This window comes from Pristis pectinata, chromosome 21 (genome assembly GCF_009764475.1).
Source record: "Pristis pectinata isolate sPriPec2 chromosome 21, sPriPec2.1.pri, whole genome shotgun sequence".
Lineage (NCBI taxonomy): Eukaryota > Metazoa > Chordata > Chondrichthyes > Rhinopristiformes > Pristidae > Pristis > Pristis pectinata.
In genome coordinates, this window is record NC_067425.1 from 17,545,271 (window position 1) to 17,567,186 (window position 21,916).

Here is a 21,916-nt window from a genome sequence, read left to right on the forward strand (position 1 = left end):
CTCAAAATTTTGGTCCTGTACATCTAATCTATTGTAAATTCTTTTAATAGTTACGCCTTTCGTTCTTTTATTGTGGCTTCAATACACGTAATTTAATTTCAGGGATCTGGTAGAAGAGAAAACTTTAAAGGTAAAAAAAATGACCAAATCAAATTAACGAGCAACTAAACCTTACATAGCCTTGGAGTTCACTTAAATATCAGGAGGAGCTGAAGCTGCGAACGAGAACTTCCTGAGGTCTGCAAAGTTTGTGAACAACTAAAGTTCCTGATTCCTGCACTTTCCTTCCTACAGAAGGCGGTGTTCCTCTATCAGCTGGTCCTCCTGATCTCCCACTGACGCAGCGGCACTGCCAGGTGACCTCCCATCCTCGCAGTGGCGCTCCAGCTGGTCCTCCTGATCTCCCACTGACGCAGCGGCACTGCCAGGTGGCCTCCCATCCTCGCAGTGGCGCTCCAGCTGGTCCTCCTGCGTTGCCGCTGGCGCCGCGACGTCACCAGGTGGCCTCCCGCCCGCCCGGCGGCGCTGTGATGCGCTTTCAGCGGGCAGGGTGACTCTTGCGGCGCTGCCCCGGGCTGACGCTGGCCGGTGGCGGGGTTCGGGGGGGAAGATGAACGGGCGCTTCAATCGGTTTCTGTGGCTGTTCCGCGTCCTCGCACTTTCCTGCCTTTCGGTGCCCGGGCTCCTGGGCGAGTCCGACCTGACCTACGTCACCTGCGGTTCGGTTATCAAGTTGTTGAACACGCTGCACAATGTCCGGCTGCACTCGCATGAGGTGAAGTACGGCTCGGGTGAGTGGCGGGGCGGGTGGGGGATGGAGGGGACGGAGGGAGGGGGGGATGGAGGGGACGGAGGGAGGGGGGGATGGAGGGGACGGAGGGAGGGGAGGGGGAGAGGGAGGGGTGGATGGGAGGGGACGGAGGGAGGGGAGGGGGAGAGGGAGGGGTGGATGGGAGGGGACGGAGGGAGGGGGATGGAGGGGACGGAGGGAGGGGAGGGGGAGAGGGAGGGGTGGATGGGAGGGGGAGAGGGAGGGGTGGATGGGAGGGAGGGGAGAGGAGAGGGGGGAGGGGAGGGGAGAGGAGAGGGAGGGGTGGATGGGAGGGAGGGAGGGGAGGGGAGAGGAGAGGGAGGGGTGGATGGGAGGGAGGGGAGAGGAGAGGGAGGGGAGGGGAGAGGGGAGGGAGGGGAGGGGAGAGGAGAGGGAGGGAGGGGAGGGGAGAGGAGAGGGAGGGGGTGGATGGGAGGGACGGAGAGGGAGGGGGAGAGGGGAGAGGAAGGGGGTGGATGGGAGGGAGGGGGAGAGGGAGGGGGTGGATGGGAGGGAGGGGGAGAGGGAGGGGGTGGATGGGAGGGAGGGGGAGAGGGAGGGGGTGGATGGGAGGGAGGGGGAGAGGGAGGGGGTGGATGGGAGGGAGAGAGGGTTGGTGGGTGGGTGGGTGGGGGGGGGGGAGCTGGGGCACTGTGGTGGGTTAGGGGGCCAGGGATGGGATGGTGGGGGGTTGTGGGGGGAGCTGGTGGGTGGGTGTTGGGGGGGAGCTGGGGCACTGGTGGGTGAAGGAGCCAGGGATGCGATGGGGGGAGGTGGAGATTGAATGATGGGGGGAGATGCGGAGAGGGTGAAGCTGGGTGTTGGTAGCTTGGGGATGGGGAGAGGATGGTGGATGTGCTGGGGAGAGGGTTTGGGGTATGGGGGCCTGGGGGCTGTGGATAAGGGTGATTGCTTGGTGGGGGGAAGAGACAATGGGGGATGTAGTCGGGGATGTGTTGTGGGTTTATGGTGACAATTGGGGACCTAGATGGGGCTGGGAGATGATGGTGGATGTGGTGGGGGCTGAGGACACAATGGGATGAGGATGCAATTGGGGGAGGGGGCAGGAGGTGATGAGGACCTGGTGGGAGATGGGGATATGATGGGAGGATGATATGGGATTTGATGGCTTGGGGGTATTGTGCTTAAAGGGATGGGAATGACAGCACTTCTTAGCATTGTTCAATGAATCACTCTTGGCCTTAAGATTGTATTTGTATGAAAATAGACTTGAACATGTGTAATAAAACAAGGAATGCTGAAAATATTTTGAAGTGGAGAGAGAAACTGTTTTGGACTGGAGAAGAAAATTAAGTTAAGAAAAATCTGCAGATGTTGGAAATTCTGAAATAAAATTGGAAATGCTCAGCAGGTCAGGCAGCATCTGTGGAAGGAGAATGAGTTAACCTTTCAAATCTGGGAAACTTCAGAACTGAGAATGGGAGTTTTATTAGTAATAGGGTGGTAGAGGAAACGGTGAGAATTTCTCAGAGCAAGACAAAATGGGGGTAGTTAATGTTAGCAGGTAGTTGAATTATGTTGTTGATGGTGAGGCTGTGGGACGTACTGTTAGTATAGTCTGGCCTGCTGGGCATGTCCCACAGCCTTGCTGTAAATGGCACATTATATTTCATTGTGCAATGTGCTTGTGACTCTCCCTTTAGTCTCTCCCTTTCAGAGATATTTCCTTTGTTCTACTTATGCATGTATCTGCTGCAGAAAGTTAAATTGTTTCTCTCTCTCTCTCTCTCCCCCCCCAGTCCAGGGAAAGGGCCTGGACCTGAAACATCAACTGTTTCTTGAAACATCAACTGTTTCTCTTTCCATGGATGCTGCCTGACTTGTTGAATGTTTCTTGCATTTGCTGGTTTTATTTCAGGTTGAAGGCTTTAACCAGAACTGGGGAAGTAAGAGATAAACAGTTTTAACAAATGGAGGAAGAGGGAGTGGTGGAGAGAACCACCTGTCATGGGTTGAAAGACAAGAAAAGTGCAATTTTACACATTTATGTGAGGGTGAAAGTAACTTAAATTTCATATGAATACAGTGGTGTTGCTAACCTCGCTGATTTAACCCATTTGTATTGATTGCATTGGTCACTTTTCCCAGTATATTGTAGTGGTTTGTTTCCATCTCTGCCTTTATGCACCACCCTTTCTATCCCTTTCAGAGCTACTCTATTAAGCACTTTAATTTAGGAAACTTGTACATTAAGTTTCCATAAGCAGCAATGTGATCACAACCAAATTAGCTGGTGTGATACTACTACTGTTTGGCACCGTCCAGGGCACAGGAAATAATTTTTCCTGGTTCTCTTTGAAATACCACTTGAAACTTGGCGCAATTTAATATCTCAGCTGAAAAATGGCACTTCTGACAGTGCAGTGATCTCCCTCACTACTGTACTAGAGTGACAGTCTGGACATTGTGGGCACTTAGTACTATTCTTATTAGAAAGTAAAGGGTGTCAGAATGGAGTGGGAATTCTGTTGCCCTCTTTAGATTGAAATCTTTTGTTCATTGCTGATTTTTCCTTGCCTGGAGAGGGATAAGTGTTCTGTCTTCAGTTCCAAATAAAATACTGACGGTAAGAAAAACATTAATGACTTTCAATTAATTTTGAGAAGGCAACTGGTTTCTTGCATAGGAATTGATTAATTTTTATATATAACAAAGTTGCTACTTTGATCAAGAGTACATAAATTTTGGAAAGCAGATACTTTCTATATTGGTCCACTGTGAAACTAAATCAACTGACAGAGATATAGCTCAAGAAGCCTCTTGACAGTTGGGATAAAATTGAATAAGTATAGAACCATAGAACAATACAGCACAATACAGGCCCTTCGGCCCACCATGTTGTGCCGACCTTCAAACCACACCTAAGACTATCTAACCTCTTCCTCCCACATATCCCTCTATCTTAAATTCCTCTATATGCTTATCTAACAATCTCTTGAATTTGACCAACGTATCAGCCTCCACCACCGTCCTAGGCAGCACATTCCATGCACCAACTACTCTCTGGGTGAAAAACCTCCCTCTGACATCTCCTTTGAACTTCCCACCCATTACCTTAAAGCCATGCCCTCTTGTATTGAGCATTGCTGCCCTGGGAAAGAGGTGCTGGCTGTCCACTCTCAGCATTGGTGCCCTGGGAAAGAGGTGCTGGCTGTCCACTCTATCTATTCCTCTTAATATTTTGTATACCTCTATCATGTCTCCCCTCATCCTCCTCCTCTCCAATGAGTAAAGCCTTTAGTCTCTCCTCATAATCCATACTCTAATCCAGGCAGCATTCTGGTAAATCTCCTCTGCACCCTTTCCAACACCTCCACATCCTTCCTATAATGAGGCGACCAGAACTGCACACAGTACTCTAAGTGTGGTCTAACCAGAGTTTTGTAAAGTTGCATCATTACTTCGCAGCTCTTAAACTGTATCCCACGACTTATGAAAGCTGACATCCCATAAGCTTTCTTAACTACCCTATCCACCTGTGAGGCAACTTTCAGTGATCTGTGGATATGAACCCCCAGATCCCTCTGCTCCTCTACACTGCCCAGAATCCTGCCATTTACCTTGTATTCCGCCTTGGAGTTTGTCCTTCCAAAGTGTACCGCCTCACACTTCTCTGGATTGAACTCCATCTGCCACTTGTCAGCCCAGCTCTGCATCCTATCAATATCCCTCTGCACGCTTCGACAGCCCTCCACACTATCCACAACACCACCGATCTTTGTGTCATCTGCAAACTTGCTAACCCACCCTTCCACCCCATCATCTAAGTCATTAATAAATATCACAAAAAGTAGAGGCCCCAGAACCAATCCCTGTGGGACACGACTAGTCACAGCCCTCCAATCCAAATGCACTCCCTCTGCTTTCTACAGGCAAGCCAATTCTGAATCCCTGGATCCCTTGGCCTCTGACCTTCTGAAGAAGACTACCATGCGGAACCTTGTCCAAACGCCTTACTAAAATCCATGTAGACCACATCTACTGCACTGCCCTCATCAATCTTCCTGGTCACCTCCTCAAAGAACCTTATCAGGCTAGTGAGGCAAGATCTTCCCTTCACAAATCCATGCTGGCTGTCCCTAATCAGTCCATGATTCTCTAAATGCTCATAGATCCTATCTCTTAGAATCCTTTCTAGCAGCTTACCCACCACAGATGTAAGGCTCACTAGTCTATAATTCCCTGGACTGTCCCTTCTACCTTTTTTGAATAAGGGGACAACATTTGCCACCCTCCAATCCTCTGGTACCATCCCCGTGGACAATGAGGACTCAAAGATCCTAGCCAACAGTTCAGCAATCTCCTCCCTTGCCTCCCGAAGCAGCCTGGGGAATATTCCGTCAGGCCCTGGGGACTTATCTGTCCTAATATTTTCTAACAACTCCAACATGTCCTCTCTCTTGATATCTACATACTCTAGAACATTACCCTTACCAGCACTGTCCTCAGTGTCATCAAGACCCCTCTTCTTGTTGAATACTGAAGAGAAGTATTCATTGAGAACCTCACCCACTTCCACAGCTTCCAGGCACATCTTCCCACCTTTGTCTTTAATCGGACCTACCTTTACTCTAGCCATCCTTCTGCTCTTCACGTACGAGTGAAAGGTCTTGGGATTTTCCTTAACCCTACTCGCCAAAGCCTTTTCTTGTCCCCTTCTTGCTCTCCTCAGCCCCTTCTTAAGTTCCTTCCTTGCTACTCTATATTCCTCACGAGCCCTATCTGATCCTTGCTGCTTACACCTTATGTATGCTGCCGCCTTCTTCCTAACTAGTTGTTCTACCTCTCTTGTCACCCATGGTTCCTTCACCCTGCCGTTCCTTCTCTGCCTCACCGGGACAAATTTATCCCTAACATCCTGCAAGAGATCCCTGAACAACGACCACATCTCCACAGTACATTTCCCTTCAAAAATGTCATCCCAATTTACACTCTCAAGTTCTCGCTTTATAGCCTCATAATTCACCTTTCCCCAATTAAATATCTTCCCGTTCTCTTTGCTCCTATCCCTGTCCATGACAATGCTAAAGATTATTGAGCAGTGGTTGCTGTCCCCCAGATGCTCACCCACTGATAGATCTGTCACCTGACCTGGTTCAAACTAGATCTAATATGGCATCCCCTCTAGTTGACCTGTCAACATACTGTGACAGGAATCTGTCCTGGACACACTTAACAAACTCCGCCCCGTCTAAACCTTTGGCGCTAAGTAGGTGCCAATCAATATTTGGGAAGTTGAAGTCTCCCACGATAATAACCCTGTTATTTTTGCATCTTTCCAAAATCTGCCTCCCAATCTGCTCCTCAGTATCCCTACTGCTACTGGGGGGCCTATAGAATACTCCCAGTAGAGTAACTGCTTCTTTCTTGTTCCACCCATATTGACTCTAGAGAGGATCCTTCTACATTATCCACCCTTTCTGCAGCTGTAATAGTGTCCCTGACCAGTATCGCCATCCCTCCTCCTCTTCTCTCCCCACCACACCCCCCCCCCCCCCATCCCTTTTAAAATACTGAAAACCAGGATATTCAATATCCATTCCTTCCCTGGTGTCAGCCATGTCTCTGTAATAGCCACAATATCATAGTCCCATGTACTTATCCAAGCTCTCAGTTCATCTCCCTTATTCCTGATGCTCCTTGCATTTAAGTAAATGCACTTTAGCCCATCCACCTTACTACTTTTATAGCCTGTACTCTGCTTCTCCTTCCTCAAAGCCTCTCTACCTGTTAGATCTGATTTTTTTTCCCCATCCCCTTCTTCCTCTGACCTACTCCGGTTCCCACCCCCTCGCAAACTAGCTTAAACCCTCCTGAACCACCCTAGCAAACCTGGCTGCAAGGATGTTGGCCCCCCTCAGGTTCGAGTGTAACCCGTCCTCTCTATGTATTCTCTAAGTATTCTCTGTGTACTCTCTAAGTATTTGAACATGAATATGCCAGAAGATTCTATAATTTTCCCTAACATTTTAGGCATGTTGTCCTGCATTCCCTATTCAAAATTGCAATGAATTTTTCTTAGCTTGTCTAGTTAATTGCATCACTATTAATTGTCTCTATTTGAAGGACATTTCGTGCTTTGTCATGCATTGCATTTCACCAACATGGGTTAGTCAACAGTTGACTTGCATGAAATTTTAAAAGAATTACTAATGTTGAACAGCTGTCAATTTTAGTTTGAGGCATACTGTTCAAGGCTAATGTTCATTGGCTGTGGTCCATGCAGATGAATTCCAGCTGGATGTGCCCGAAAAATTGAACCATGCCAGAGAGCTTATTAGTTTTGAGGGTTAAGAAGCTCTGTTTTATTTCTTTTTGCCATTTATTATCAAAATGTGCATTTGCCTTGGACAGCTTGTTTTACTCAGCTGGGAGCAATATTTTGTTTATAATGAGTTTAAGAGCAAGGGAAAACTTCGCGTGATTGTGGAAAACTTACTAGCACTAAGAATGACTTAATCCATAGAATTTTGTTAGAATTGTTTTTGATTTCTTTTTAACATGTTACTTCAAATAACTGATCTTCAAGCTTGTTTCCTCACTTTTAAACTAACATTGAAAGCAGCTCCTAGACTCTTTTTATCTTTGTTTCAGGAAGTGGCCAGCAATCTGTCACTGGAGTAACTGAGGCAGATGACAGCAATAGTTATTGGAGGATACGTGGAAAAAGTGACATTGTATGCCAACGTGGGAATCCAATAAAATGTGGTGAGACTATTCGACTGACCCACGTCAACACAGGCCGTAACTTACACAGCCATTACTTTACTTCACCATTATCAGGAAATCAGGTGTGTTGACTCAACTGGTGTTTGATAATGTTGGCACCTGCACTGTGTAGTGTAAAGCTTCTTAAAAAATTGTAAGTTAGTAGCTGCTTTTTATGGTATTACTTTGGAAATCTGCTGAAATTTTCAATCACAACTGTAACTAACTTTTAAAAAAAAGTCAAGTGGTAGCCTGTTAATTTTTCTACACCAGAAAATATTAGTTTTTATTGAGGCCCATTTTGACATAGCTGTTTTTATATTGAAGCATTTTCTAATTTGTGCATCCAGTCTACATCTGTTATAAGATTACAGCTTGATATTCCACCTGTGGAACATTACAAAGTTTCCTTGAGGTTGATCTTGGTATTTTTTCTTGATCTTGTTCTTTTCTACCTCTTCAGCTGTTAATAATTAGAAGCCTTGAACGCATCACTACACCAAACTTCTCCATTTACTGTGGACTTTATCCATACTCCATCTTTCACTTCTCTGCCCTATTTATCTGTAGGTTTGCCTCCGATTTATGCAGTTGTAAAGGAGTAGTGAGCTTTTAACATAATAACATTTTCACAGGTAAATTGTTAAAAGTATTGTTGTTCACTTTTATTTTCTATTTAACATCTCTCTGGAAAAATATTTAGACTGTTTGGCTCAACTTTTTAAATTTGTTAAATATTTGTTCTGGAGTGTGAGTTGCCTAACTCTGGTTAAGGAGGTAGGTCTTCTTCTTGGACAGTTTTATCCTTGTTTTATCATGCTGCCAGAGTAATGTGTGGGTGTGACTTGAATAATGAGTGATTATGAAGACTTAATTGTTTATAAATGACCTGGTCAGGATAATATCTGACTTGGAAGGGACTTTTGAAGTGGTGTTTCCATCTTAATTTCCTCCTTGGTGTTGGAGATCACAAAATAGTGTGCAGCTAAAGGAGTTGCTGCTTCATGGCTTCTGCAACCTGGGTTCAATTCTGTCCTCTTCTGTGTATCTGCACCTTCTTACAACCCCACCAATTTCCTCTGGATTCTCCAGTTTCTTCCCATGTCCTGAAGATGTGGGTAACTCGATTACTTGGCAACTATAAATTGCCCCTGGTGCGTAGGTGAATAGTAGAATCTGGTGGAGGTTGATGGGAATGTGGGGAGAATAAAAGGGAATTGATGTAGGATTAGTGTAAGCTGTTGTTTGAAGGTCAGCACTGCCATGGTGGGCCGAAGGGCCTGTTTCTATGCTGTATGACTGATTCTTGTAGTGATGATCTCTGAGCCTGATGGTGATGACCTTGCAACTGTCTACATTGAATTCGCAGTTTCTTTCCTACTTTGAAGTATGCTATTTGACACAGTTGTCTAATTAAGCGTGCTGGTAGGTTAATTATGACTGTAAGCTACCCTTTGGAGTAGATAATTGGTAAAAGAGTCAAAGTGGAGTTCATGGGCATGTATGAAAGAATAAGTTGTAAGAATACAGGGAAATAACAGGAAGTGGGACTAATGGGATCCAGAATGAACTCAGTGGATCAAATGACCACCTTCTGTGTTTGTAAGTACAAGGCAAAATAAGTTGTTTATGGGTTATTTTCCAACAATTGAACTCTTCAATCATGTCATTTAACTAAGGGCAGTAATTGGTAAGGACGGATTTATCCTTTTTTTTTCTTGCAGCTTGATTATTACTAGGAAATATTCCATGTTGTGAGTTGATTCTGTTGTCTTATCTAGAATTCCTTAGAAGAGTGCATAGATCTGCATAGGTGCCCACACCACAACTAGGTCAGGATCAATAGCACCTGCTGTTTTCTTTGCTCTTGTCTTCATGTCTGTGGAGATATTGTTCATCTGTTATACACTGGCATCCATGCTAAAATTTCTTGAGGAAGATAGTGAGATCCAGTTGGAACCTTTAATTAAATGAACTGATATCTGAGCCTGGTCTCTTGCACTCACGTTTAATGCACATCCATAGCTGAGGGTGGAGACGTGCATTGAACCACAAACCACAGCCCGGCTGATGTTTGCTGTCCTTGACAAATGTTGCAGAATTAGAGAACTTGCTCTATTGCTTTTTCTTCTTGATGCTAACATTATTTGGTTGTAAGATGTCCTTTTAATTTGTTTCGATTGATTTACAGGTTGGAAACTTAAGTAATGGTTTCATTTCTATATTATCACCTGTGAATTATGTTCCGTCTATCAACAAAACTGGTTCACTGAGAATGTTAATATGTTCATGAAGTTAAACTAATGTAATATTGCTGCTGTTGCACAATTTTTAATCATAGTACAGAATTGTTTGTGGGGGCAGGGGGTTTGGTGTGCTCTGCCAAGAGGACCGGGGTGGGTACAGGAGTGTGCAGAATGCAGACCTTACTTGGATCTTTTTAATACCAATTTTCTGTTGACACCTGAAGCTTGCCTAAAAATTATGGTGTAATGATGAGACCAATTTGAATTCTAGAATTAATGTAGGCACTGTCAGTTATTTTCTTAAATCTGGTTTGATTTGATTCTCTAATAAATGGGGGTTTACACAATTTTCAATTGTCTTCATTGTATTAGGCTTTCCAGAAGAAGCAGTCTTAACCCACAAATCCATGGTTTCCATTTTGTTGAGGCATAATTTAAAGTGATATAAATTGAAGATGATGAAATGACAGTATGTACCCTTGATATAAATTGATAAGTAGCTTGTTTCTCAGTGCTGAAATTGTTAACTTAGTCTTTAGTATGTTAAATGTTGATACATTTCTAATCTGATTTCTGTTGCTTCACCAAATATTTTGGGGCATTGTATTATTGTAATGTCATTACACTAGGCTGCATTTTTGACATCAGTCTGCTGAGTTTGGCTAAAATGGAAGGTAAAGACAACAGCTGACATCAGACAGACATGGAGACATGAGATGCTGTACTCTGGAGTTAAAAAAACAAGCTGCTGAGAAACTCAGCAGTTCAAAGCATCTGTGGAGGGAAAGGAATTGTCCTGATGTGGCATCTCAACCGGAAACAATGACTGTTCCTTTCCCTCCACAGATGTGCTCAACCCACTGAGTTTCCCCAGTAGCTTGTTTCTTTGGTTTTGACAGATGACATGGTTCATTTTTAGTCACTGGTATTTGAAACAATGTTCTGCTTCAAAAATGTGCTTATTCTGAATATAAGAACTTGTGTAGTATGTTTGGGGGAACATGTGTCTGTTTGAGTTTTTTCTTTCTCCCCCTTTTTAAACGCAAATTTCTGGGGCTTTTGATTTGGTTTGGGTACTTCTATTGGTTCAAAATTATACTGAGCAATTTCTTTTGTATTAGTTCCAAATAAGCAAGAGGAAAAATTGACTCGTGTTATACAGAACAGAACAAAAGCATTTCAGGTGTACAGTTAAGATATTCAGTGAGATGTAGCACGATAAATAACTCAACCGAGGTATTTAGTTCATAACTTTTTGCTGTTTTGGTTAAGCTACATCAGGCCTTTGCATATTTACTGCCACCAAGTGGCAATATGAGAGTGTAACATGCAATGGAAATTGTTTTTTTTCCATATGTAATAACACTCTGATAACCCCATATCAGTGTGTTTGGAAATCCCAGCAGCTAGTACACTAAGTCCTTGTTACTCGAAGGGTGTACAGTAGGTATGTTGCTGGAGTCTGGAATGCCAGGAGTTGAGAATGTGGGCCAGGTTTGTGGCTGGGGTCAGGGTCTAGAATGCTCATTTGTGTCAGCATGTTTGACAAGCTGAAACTCGCTGGGGTTCACTGCAGAATTTATTATACTACTGTGTAACATATATTTCACTTTGATTTGACGTGGGTCAGGGTAATATCCATCCATCTATTCACCTTTTTCTTTGGTAATTCAGATTAATCGAAGTATGTCATCTGAATTTACTTGAAGCTATAATGCCTGATGATTTGGTTTTGAACCTGTGAAAATATTCCAGAGTTTTCAGTTAGTTGTAATGTATACTGAAAGCAAACTTTTTTTGAAAAAAGTTATGACAGTCCTGTGTGAAACCAAAAAGGGCTTATAGATAACAGTACTACGTTTTCTGTAGTTTTACTATTGTTTAGTTGAAACAACAAAGTCCTACAAGCTTCAGATCATTGTACCTTTTTGTTCCTGAGGGATTATATTTGGTATCACATTGTATGAATTAGATGTTGGCGTCTAGTCAGATTTGTAATTCCTTGGAATGTTAGCTAATTCTTTGGAATTTTGGATTTGGAGTATGTGTTTTAAAGCTTTGTTCTTTTCACTAATGCTTGAGTACACTTTGATTTACCGCATCAGTGAAATGACCAGTTCAGTAAGGCTAACACTCATGACTTGTTTCCAAGTCTGTTTTTTTTTCCCTTAACTCGTATGCCCACGTTGTGCTATCTCCTATATTGCAACATTAGTTAGTATACAAGAAACCTCATTAAAACCACATTGGCTATTAATCTGAGTTATAACAAATGGGAGCAGGAGGAGGCCATCTGGCCCATTGAGCCTGCTCTGCCATTCAATAATATCATGGCTGATCTGGCTGTGGATTCAACTCCACCTACTTGCCTTTTCCACCCTTAATTCCCCTACTATGCAAAAATCTACCTGTGTCTTAAATATATTTAATGAGGTAGCCTCTACTGCTTCCCTGCACAGAGAATTCCACAGATTCACTACTCTCTGGGAAAAGTGGTTTCTCCTCATCTCTTTCCAAAATCTATTTTCCCGAATCTTGAGGCTATGTCCCCTGGTTCTAGTCTCACCTACCAATGGAAACAACTTCCCTGCCTCGACCTTATATATCCCTTTCATAATTGTATGTTTCTATAAGATCCCCTCTCATTCTTCTGAATTCTAGCGAGTATAGTCCCAGGCGACTCAATCTCTCATAGGCTAACCCCCTCATCTCCGGAATCAACCTGGTGAACCTCCTCTGCACCACCTCCAAAGCCAGTATTTCTGTCCAGAACTGCACGCAGTACTCCAGGTGCAGCCTCACCAGTACCCTATACAGATGCAACATAAATGCCCTGCTCTTAAATTCAATCCTTCTAGCAATGAAGGCCAGCATTCCAATTGCCTTCTTGATAACCTGTTGCACCTGCAAACCAACCTTCTGTGATTCGTGCACAAGCACTCCCAAGTCCTTCTGCACAACAGCATGCTGCAATCTTTCACCATTTAACTAATAATCTGATCTTCTACGTTTCCTTCCAAAGTGGATGACCTCGCGTTTACCAACATTGTACTCCATCTGCCAGACCCTTGCCCACTCACTTATCCTATCTATATCTCTCTGCAGACTCCCAGCTTCCTCTGCACAATTTCCATTCAATTTAGTGTCATCAGCAAAGTTAGATATGCTGCTCTCGGTCCCCTCTTCCAACTCATTAATGTTTATCGTGAGCAGTTGCGGGCCCAGCACTGACCCCTGCAGCACTCTGCTCTCCACCCAACTCTCTGTCTTCTGTTGGTTAACCAATCCTCTATCCATGCTAATACATTACCCCCAACTCCATGCATCCTTATCTTATGGATAAGTCTTTTATGCAGCACCTTATTGAATGCCTTCTGGAAATCCAAGTATACAACATCCACCTGTTCCCCTCTAGCCACTATGCTCGTTATATCCTCAAAGAACTCCAGTAAGTTTGTCAAATAGGACCTGCCGTTCCTGAATCCATGCTGTGTCTGCCTGATGGAACCACTTTTATCCAGATGTTTCACTATTTCTTCCTTAATGATCGCTTCAAGCATTTTCCCGACTACAGACATTAAGCTAACTGGCCTATAGTTAACTGCCTTTTGGGTACATCCTTTTTTAAACAGTGGCATGACATTTGCTATCTTCCAATCCGCTGGGACCTGTCCAGAGAATTTTGGTAAATTATCACAAACACGTCTACTATAACTTCCACCATTTCTTCTAGTACCCTGGGATGCATCCCATCAGGACCAGAGGACGTGTATACCTTTAGGCCCACTAGTTCATTCATCGCTACCTCTTCAGTGACAGCGATTATATCCAGGTCCTCGCCTCCCATTGCATTCATAACATCTCTCTTTGGCACATTAGACGTGTCCTCCACCGTGAAGACAGACACAAAATAGTTGTTCAAGTCCTCAGCTATTTCCACATTACCCAATATTAATTCCCCCTTCTCATTTTTCAAGGGACCTACGTTCACTTTGGCCACCCTTTTCCGTTTTATATAATTACAAAAACTTTTAGTATATTTTTATGATTTGTCCTAGTTTACTTTTATAATCTATTTTCTCTTTCTTTACTGCTTTCTTAGCGGTTCTTTGTTGCTTTTTAAAGTTTTCCCAATCTTCCCGTTTCCCACTACTCTTGGCGACTTTGTATGCTTTTAGCTTCCTTAGTTATCCAAGGCTGGCTCTCCCCACTGTCCTTGCTTTTAACTGGAATATACTTTTGTTGAGCACTGTGAAAAATCTCTTCGAAAGTCTTCCACTGAGTCCTGTGTGTGGCAAAATGCATAGTTTTGTGGGGTGTGATACATTGAATTCAGACACTCAAATCTTTTATTGCAGTGGAGTACTTTTCACATATTGGGACATGGACTTGATTACCCATCACTGAAAGCAATCAGAACCCAATTTAGTTGAGAAGTGATGCCTAGTTATTCCCTAATGTGGCAGTTTTATTGTAAAGTTATTTTATTGCCATTTTTATGTTGAATTCTTGTAAATTTCTTGTGAACTAACTGGGATTAAATTGTTATTTTGCAAAGCAATCCACATGGACGCAAATTAATCGAGAAGTAATTTGTAGCATTTTTATTTCTTTTTGAGGATCGTGCCTTTAGCCTTGGTACAGGGCTTGAGTGAAATGAATTTTGCCTTTTTATCACTCAAATAAGATATAAAAATTTTTGAAGTGGATCAGGAAGTTCTGCAGTACCTTGGGTAATATTCATCTTGCAACTAACAAATCGAAATAGAATAATATCATTCATTTTTGGAACCCAAATCTGCAGAAATTCATAGGCTCATTTTACCACAAAACAACCACAGTTCTTCTGAAAATACTTGGGATGTCTTGAAAGCCTGAAAAACAGAGTCCTTTGTTTTATAAACCAAAATGAAAAGGTTAAGTTATTGTTTATTAACATTGTCAACTTAATTCCTTCAGATTTCAAACATTTTTTTCTGACTATCAAACTTGGCCTAATATTTCACTTTGATTTTGTTAGCAGCACCAGCATTGTTAATCAGACAGATTGCAATATATTCATGCCAGTAACTTGACCTTGATGTTATTGCTTCAGTTTTAACTGAGCTTGTAAGGTTTTCACTTTCTTAATGCTTCAATGTGTCTGTGAAAGCCTTGAGATAAATTGTTATCTAGTATTTGCATATATGTGAAATTTATTTGTTTAACCTTAATCCTCATTGGTGAAATTCCTTACTGTAATAGCAGTCAGTTAGCCAAGCTCTAAACAGTGATGTCTCCGTACCCAAAAGATGTTTTGGGTTATGATCAAACTGAACTTTCATTAATTCAAAAAATTGCATTGTTCTGTGCAGTGTAAATGTTTTCTTCTTCAGGCATCATCAATGTGTGAATTAGGAACAAGAGGAGGTCACTTGGCTCCAATAGCCTGCTCTGCCATTTAATAAGATCACGGCTGATCTGATTGTAAATTCAAGTTTTCTCTCTATCTGCAGTGATCTTTCACCTCACTCCTCAGAATTTTGGCTAACATCTGGAATTGATCTAAAACACAAACTCTTTTGTATCTCTCCATGGATATTGGCTGACCTGTTGAGTACTTCCCACACTTGTTTTTTGTTTCAGATTTCCAACATCTGCAGTTTCTTTTGTTCTGGTCAACTTGCCTTTGACTTAAAAATATTCAAAGACCCTGCTTCCACTCCCCTTTTGAGTAGAGCCCAAAATATCACCACTCAGGAAAAAAAACATCTAGCCTTTCTTAAATGGGCAACCTTTTACTTTTAAACAGTGACCTTCCATAAGAGGAAACACCATCTCCACATTCAGCCTGTCAAGATCTCTCCAGGAATTTGGGTTTCAATCAAACCAACTCACTCTTCTAAACTCCAGTGCCTAGAAGGCTAACTTTCAATCCTTTTCCCCATAAACAATCTGCCAATCCCAGGTATGAGTCCAGTGAACCTCTCTGAATTGCTTCCAATGCATTGCCATCCTTTCTTGATTAAGGTGACAAATACTGTATACAGTTCTCCAGATGTAGTCTCGCTGTCATAAATAACTGAAGCATAATCTGTGTACTTTTGTAAGCTGTAATAACTGACCTTGTTACCTGGACACTAGCCATTTAAAAATCATGCATTGGGATACCCAGATCCTTCCACATTTCAGAACTCTGCAATTTCTCACCATTTAAATCATGCTTCCCCCCACCCCTCCCCCCATCAAAATGAACAATTTCTCATTTTCTCACATTAAACTCCATTTGTCAGATTTTTGCCCATTCACTTTGTCTATATTCCTCTGTAGCCTCATTATGTCTTCTTTGCAATTTACTTCCCTATCTTTGTCTTCAGCAAAGTTACTTGGATGCCCTCATCAAAGCCTCTCGCATAAATTGTAAAAAGTTGAGGCCCTAATCCCTATCCCTGTAGCACATCATGCTGTATTTTGCCAGCTAGAAAGACCCATTTATACCCAATTTCCTGCAAGCCAGCTAAATTTCTATCCACACCATTGTTATCTTCTACACAATGAATTTTTTGTTTTCTGCAATTATCTTTGTGGCCTTCTGGAAATCTAAGTGCAGTAAATCCACTGGTTCCTCTTTATCCTCTTTTATGACTTCAAAGAACTCCAATAAATTGACATGATTTTCCTTTCACCAAAATGTTGATTTTGTCTGATTACCTTGAATTTTTAGTGCGCTGCTATAGTGTCTTTTGTCATGGCTTCTAACATCTGACATTGGGTAAAATGTTAAGTGAGCTGGCTTGTAGTTCCTGTTTTGTCATTCCATTTTTTGAATCATGAGGATATATTGGCTATTTTTCGATTTAATGACCTTTAATCAAGGAAGTTTTGGAAAAGTTAAAGCAACGTATCATCTATCTCATTAGTCACATTAAACTTGCAGTCCGTCAGGACCTGGAGATTTGTCAGTCACAGCTTTAACAATCCACATGTTATCACCTGCTGATTATAATTTTTCTGAGGTTCTCACTCCAAATTCCTGATCTTTGGTCATTTCTACACTGTTACTTGTATTCTATGTAACGAAAGCTCTTGTAAAATTTGTTTAATTCATTTGCCATTTCCTGGTTTTCCATTAATTCCCCAGAATTTTTTTTATATAGGACTAGAGCTCACTTTGACACATTCTTGTTTTAATTATCTATAGAAATTGTTTTACTTTCATGGTAGGCTTTATCTTGTATACTAATTATTACTTGCTATTTTGGCTTTGCTTTTTTACAATTCTTTTTAATCTTCTGACCTGCCACCCATCTTTGCATTTGCTTTTTATGTTGGTGCAATCTTCAACTTTAGTTCATCACAGATGGCAGATCTTCCCCTTGGAAATTTTTTGTGTTGGCCTTATTTATCTTGTATTCTGAAAGATCTCCTTAAATATCTGCCACTGCATCTCGATTGCCTGATCTCTTAATTTAGTTACCTTAATTTAGATCCCTTAAGCTAGTTTACTTTAGCTGGATCTGCTTTCATGCCCTCCTTGTCCATTTTCAAGTTTAGGATTCTATTCTTGCCCCATTCTTTCCCTCAAACTGAGTGTAAAATTGAATCATTTGCTCCTTAGTACCTAGGGACAATCGGCAAAAGGCTTTTTAAGCTTGCAAACCACGGCAATAACTTGTGAACTGTTTAGGTGGTCTGTGTCTGAATTGACTGACTGAAGACCTATTGTGAGCTTCTAGCTATTTGTGTTGTCAGCAGCATCAGTTCAGTGGAGCTGTTGGGGCAAGTAAAGTGATGAACAGTTGTTGAAGGTAATAGGTTGTTGGTACTTTAATTGCATTCTTGTAACTTGTTTACAGAATTCACCGACTATTGAATTTTTGTTTACCCAAAACCCTAGAATTGGAGTGATCTTTCTTATTTTGGTACAGGATTTGATCTTGGGGGGAATAGAGGCAAATTCTAGTGTGTTTGGTTCAGCTCTACTTGGACATTTTTTAAAGACACATCACAATTTAGTTAATTTGACTTTTGTTATGATCAAACTTGTAAACTAGTTATTTTTAAACAGTTAAAAGCAGCAAAGTATTTTTAATAGCATTCCACATTTTGCAGAGCAAATAATTTTAGATGTCTTTGTTACTGATACACATCTTCATTATAAATTACTCTTTCATACACTTGTACAGTACTAGTAGGGACTTTGTTCGCTTGCTGTGTTGATCTGCAGAGTGTGGGTGTGCGATCACCATTTCTCACAATCAGAGCATGATTCCCTGTCAGGAGCCTATGTTCATAGAACCAGCTCCTATCGAGAGGATTTTCTTAGATTGATGGCACTGTTATTTTATCAAAGGGTTTACTTTGTCCATGTTGAGCTACTGTAGAGTTGTTATATCACAGCTAGAGTTAATGACGTCTTTATCTCTTGTTCAGATGCACGCACCATCCTGAACTTGTTCAGTATTGATCATGAATATCATTTGACTTCCTGCCCTCCCCTTCTCCATCCACTGCGCTCCCTTTTCTTGAGCATTGCTACTGTAGCTGAGATCTGGAACTCGATGCTGACCTGAGATTTTTCCGGGCGAATGGATTAATGTTGCTCATGGGGCCTTCCTGTTATTTATTAGTTAATATGTCATCTCCAGCAACTGCTAGAGGAACAGCTGTTTAAATTTTCTGAATAAGCCCAAGTGAAATCAAGTTGCACAAAGATGACAAATCTGCAACTAACATAAATTGGATGGTAAAAGTATCTTGAATTCCATTGATAAAGGATGTGCACATGTAGAATATCAGTCAGGAAATTGAGAGCTAAGCATTGGATAAAAAAGCTCTCCAGATAATTGGCAGTATGGTAGCTTGCATGTATGCAATAGTTTTTAATCATTGCCACTTGTTCCATCAATAACATCATAAACATTGGCCCTGATTTTTGCTTTAAAAGGCTAATGACATTTGCTGCTATGTACCCCTGAATGCTGCAGCAACTTTGGGCTAGGAGCAGATGACCATTTAAGACCAATTCTAAAAACTTGCTGTCGGAGTTGTGCTGCTCTGTTGACCCTTGCAAAGCAGGCATTTTGCTATTGGCCACACTATTTGAAATGCATTGAGTGGAATGAAGCTGTTCCATTTGCACAATTGATACAACCGAACTCATTGCAAAATGAAGTCTTGTCCATTCCAATCTCAGCACCTTTGTTCATTTCTGGCAAGCAGCCCCTTTGTCACTGAACATTAATTGTTGAGGATTTAGGCTGTAATCTAGGCTGAGACTGCTAATTTGGCACACAACATTAATTATTGATTTGTTTGAATTTTTCCTTTTGAGTTCTCCTTGCATTCTCTGTCAATTGGTCTATCTTTCTATTCCATTATTTCTTTTTCTGCCGAATTCAAAATCAAGTTGGCCAACTGAAATTAACACACCTTTCACAAATTTCACAATGTTTCAATCTGATAAGCAGAGATAATTTGTCTTGTTTACTGAGTTCCAGGTGCCCTCTTTCCCTTGCTGAGATGTTATCCATTTGTACCACCTTCAACATCTGCACAAGAATGTAAAAACTTGGGTACGATAGGACATGGATAGTGAGTGATATCAGGGAGAGGTATGCTGATATTCTAGGGCATTTTGACATCAAGATGGAGGTAGTGTTGGGTTCTTCTTTTGAAGTCCCCAAAACAATTTCAGGGGAGATGGAAGCAGAATGTTCAAGAGGCATTTTAGGCAGGCACACGAACAGGCAGGGGTATGGGAGGTGGTGGGAATATAGACCATGTGCAGGCAGATGATATTAGCTTAAATTGGCATCATGGTCAGCACAAATCATGGGCTGAAGGGCCTGTTCCTGTGCTGTACCATTCTATGTTCTACAATAGTGGTGTCCACCTAACAGCTGCTGTTCGTTTACTGCAGAAAAATCTGGTCAGTTGAATTCCAGATAACTTGGTTTAACTAATTATTAACAAAATGACAACTGCAAGCATGCACAATGAATTGATTTTCAGGTGTTCTGCTTGGCTGCTGTGAAAACACTTTGGAAAGATGGGAATGAGAACATAAGAAACCAGGTGCAGAAGTGGGCTCTTTAGCCACTTTGATTTGTTTTGCTATTCAACAAGATCAAGACTGGTCTTTGACCTTGAACACCATTTTCCTGACCTGCTCCATATCCCATAGATTCCATTATATCCAGAAATCTGTTGATCCATTATTGTCTGAGTCTTCACAGCCCAACAGGGTACTGAATTCCAAAGATTCACTGCTCTTGATGAAGAGGTTCCTCTTTGTTTCAGTTTTAAATGGTCTACCCTTGAGGCTGTAACCTCTTAAATTAAATCTGGGATTTGCATGATTTCACAGACCTAATTAATTGATGTACATTACAATGTAGTAAATCTTGATGCTGATCAAGTTTTAGTGAAACTTTGCCAAAAAAAAACTAATTTGTGAAGTCTGAAAATAGTATATCCTTTAATACCTATCAAAAACTTCTTCAAAGTTTGTGTCAAATAAATGGGCTGGTAGGTAGCAAGTACCAATGTGGTGTTACTAATATACATTTTTATTGCATTATCGCATAGCTGTGGGAATTTGCAGTGTGTAAGTTGGCTGTTTTATTTTTGACACTACAAACAGTGATTACACTTCAGATGTCTCATTGGCCCAAAAGAACTTTATGACTTCCTTTGGTTGTGAAAGTTACCGCGAGTGCAAACCTGTTTATTGCTCAACCTATTTGAGAATAATAGTCCTTTATGAAACTGACTGCCTTGAATACGAAAATAGTGAATGGTTGGTATTCAGACTGTATAGTAACTTAAACCTTTTTGTATTTGAGTTTGGATTTGGTTAAAGGAGAGCTCATTAATGTTTCTTTTATTTTTGAAAAAGGAGGTCAGTGCATTTGGCGAAGATGGAGAAGGAGATAACCTGGATAATTGGACTGTCGTGTGTAGTGGAACATACTGGGAAAGAAAAAGTCCAGTAAGGTTTAAGCATACTGTTACAGAAGTCCTGCTGTCCATTACAGGGGAACAGTATGGGCGACCAATAAATGGCCAACGTGAAGTTCATGGCATGCAGTATTCAAACCAATACAATTCTTGGAAGGTGATGGAAGGAATCTTCATGAAACCTATGGAGGGGTCAAAGGCTGGAAATGTACATTCTGAACTATAATAAGGAATCATCTTTACTGTTGTAAAGCTTTGTTTGCAACTAGGTCCTGAATGACATTTCTTAATCAACATACATGGAATTTTTTTTTTTCAGTATTATGTGTACTTTGACTTGTACATAAATTCTTACACCTAAAATGTTATGTATTTCAAATATTGGTAATCCTGAAGAGACAACTTGATTTGTGCAAAATACTATTCCAAAAGCTTGAGTGAGCATGGAAGTATTTTAAAACTTTTTTTTTGGTTTGCTCTGGATAGTGTTTATATGTTCTGACTTGAGAACAAAATTTATGGTGCATTAAGTATGTTCCTCAATGGGAACATAACCAAGTAAGTATTCATATCTAGAAATCAATCCAGGGAGATAATTTTAAGTAATGAAATTATAACATTTGGACCACTGAAAATTGGTGCCAAATATGATTGTATCAAAGGCATCAAGATTGTCATTTGTAGCCCTGATTTAATTTTGCGTGTATTTGGATTTTGAGTATAGGTAAAGTACAGTTGCTCCTTCAAATATGGAATTGTTGAAATAAAACTGACTCTACAAACAGCTAGTAAATTGTCTTTCTTTACACCTTGAAGACTGTGAACCTGCTTTCCTTGATTACTTACGATTTTAAGATGTCAGCTCCTTGCTTGAAGAGTGAAATGTAAAGACAAGATCCTCCATTTACAATGAGAAACAGACTAAAATCATTAAAGCCTATTTCAAAACTTTTGTTTTGGAAAGGTGCATGGCTAATTAACCTGCAGAGGAACAAATTGGAATGAAGGGGAATCTTCAGGTGGAAGTTGCCAGGCTTAATATATTTGAATGCTAAGCAAGGAATCCAGAGCTGTCAGTATAAGAATAGCTGTTCATAGCTTTAAACTCTGATTACACTCAACCAGCTCTAATGGGAAGGCCACATCGAATGTCTGATGCTAGACCATCAAAGCAAGCATGGTACCCTGA

General features: G+C 41.3%; 1 protein-coding gene across 1 annotated transcript; it reads left to right on the forward strand.

The window, feature by feature from the left end:
* Nucleotides 1–518: 518 nt before the first annotated feature.
* sdf2 (stromal cell-derived factor 2) lies at nucleotides 519–21,506 on the forward strand. Its single transcript, XM_052035630.1, has 3 exons — nucleotides 519–791; nucleotides 7,427–7,623; nucleotides 20,666–21,506. Exons 1-3 carry the CDS (start codon nucleotides 611–613, stop codon nucleotides 20,951–20,953), a joined length of 666 nt encoding a protein of 221 aa, XP_051891590.1. The 5' UTR covers nucleotides 519–610; the 3' UTR covers nucleotides 20,954–21,506.
* Nucleotides 21,507–21,916: the final 410 nt, after the last annotated feature.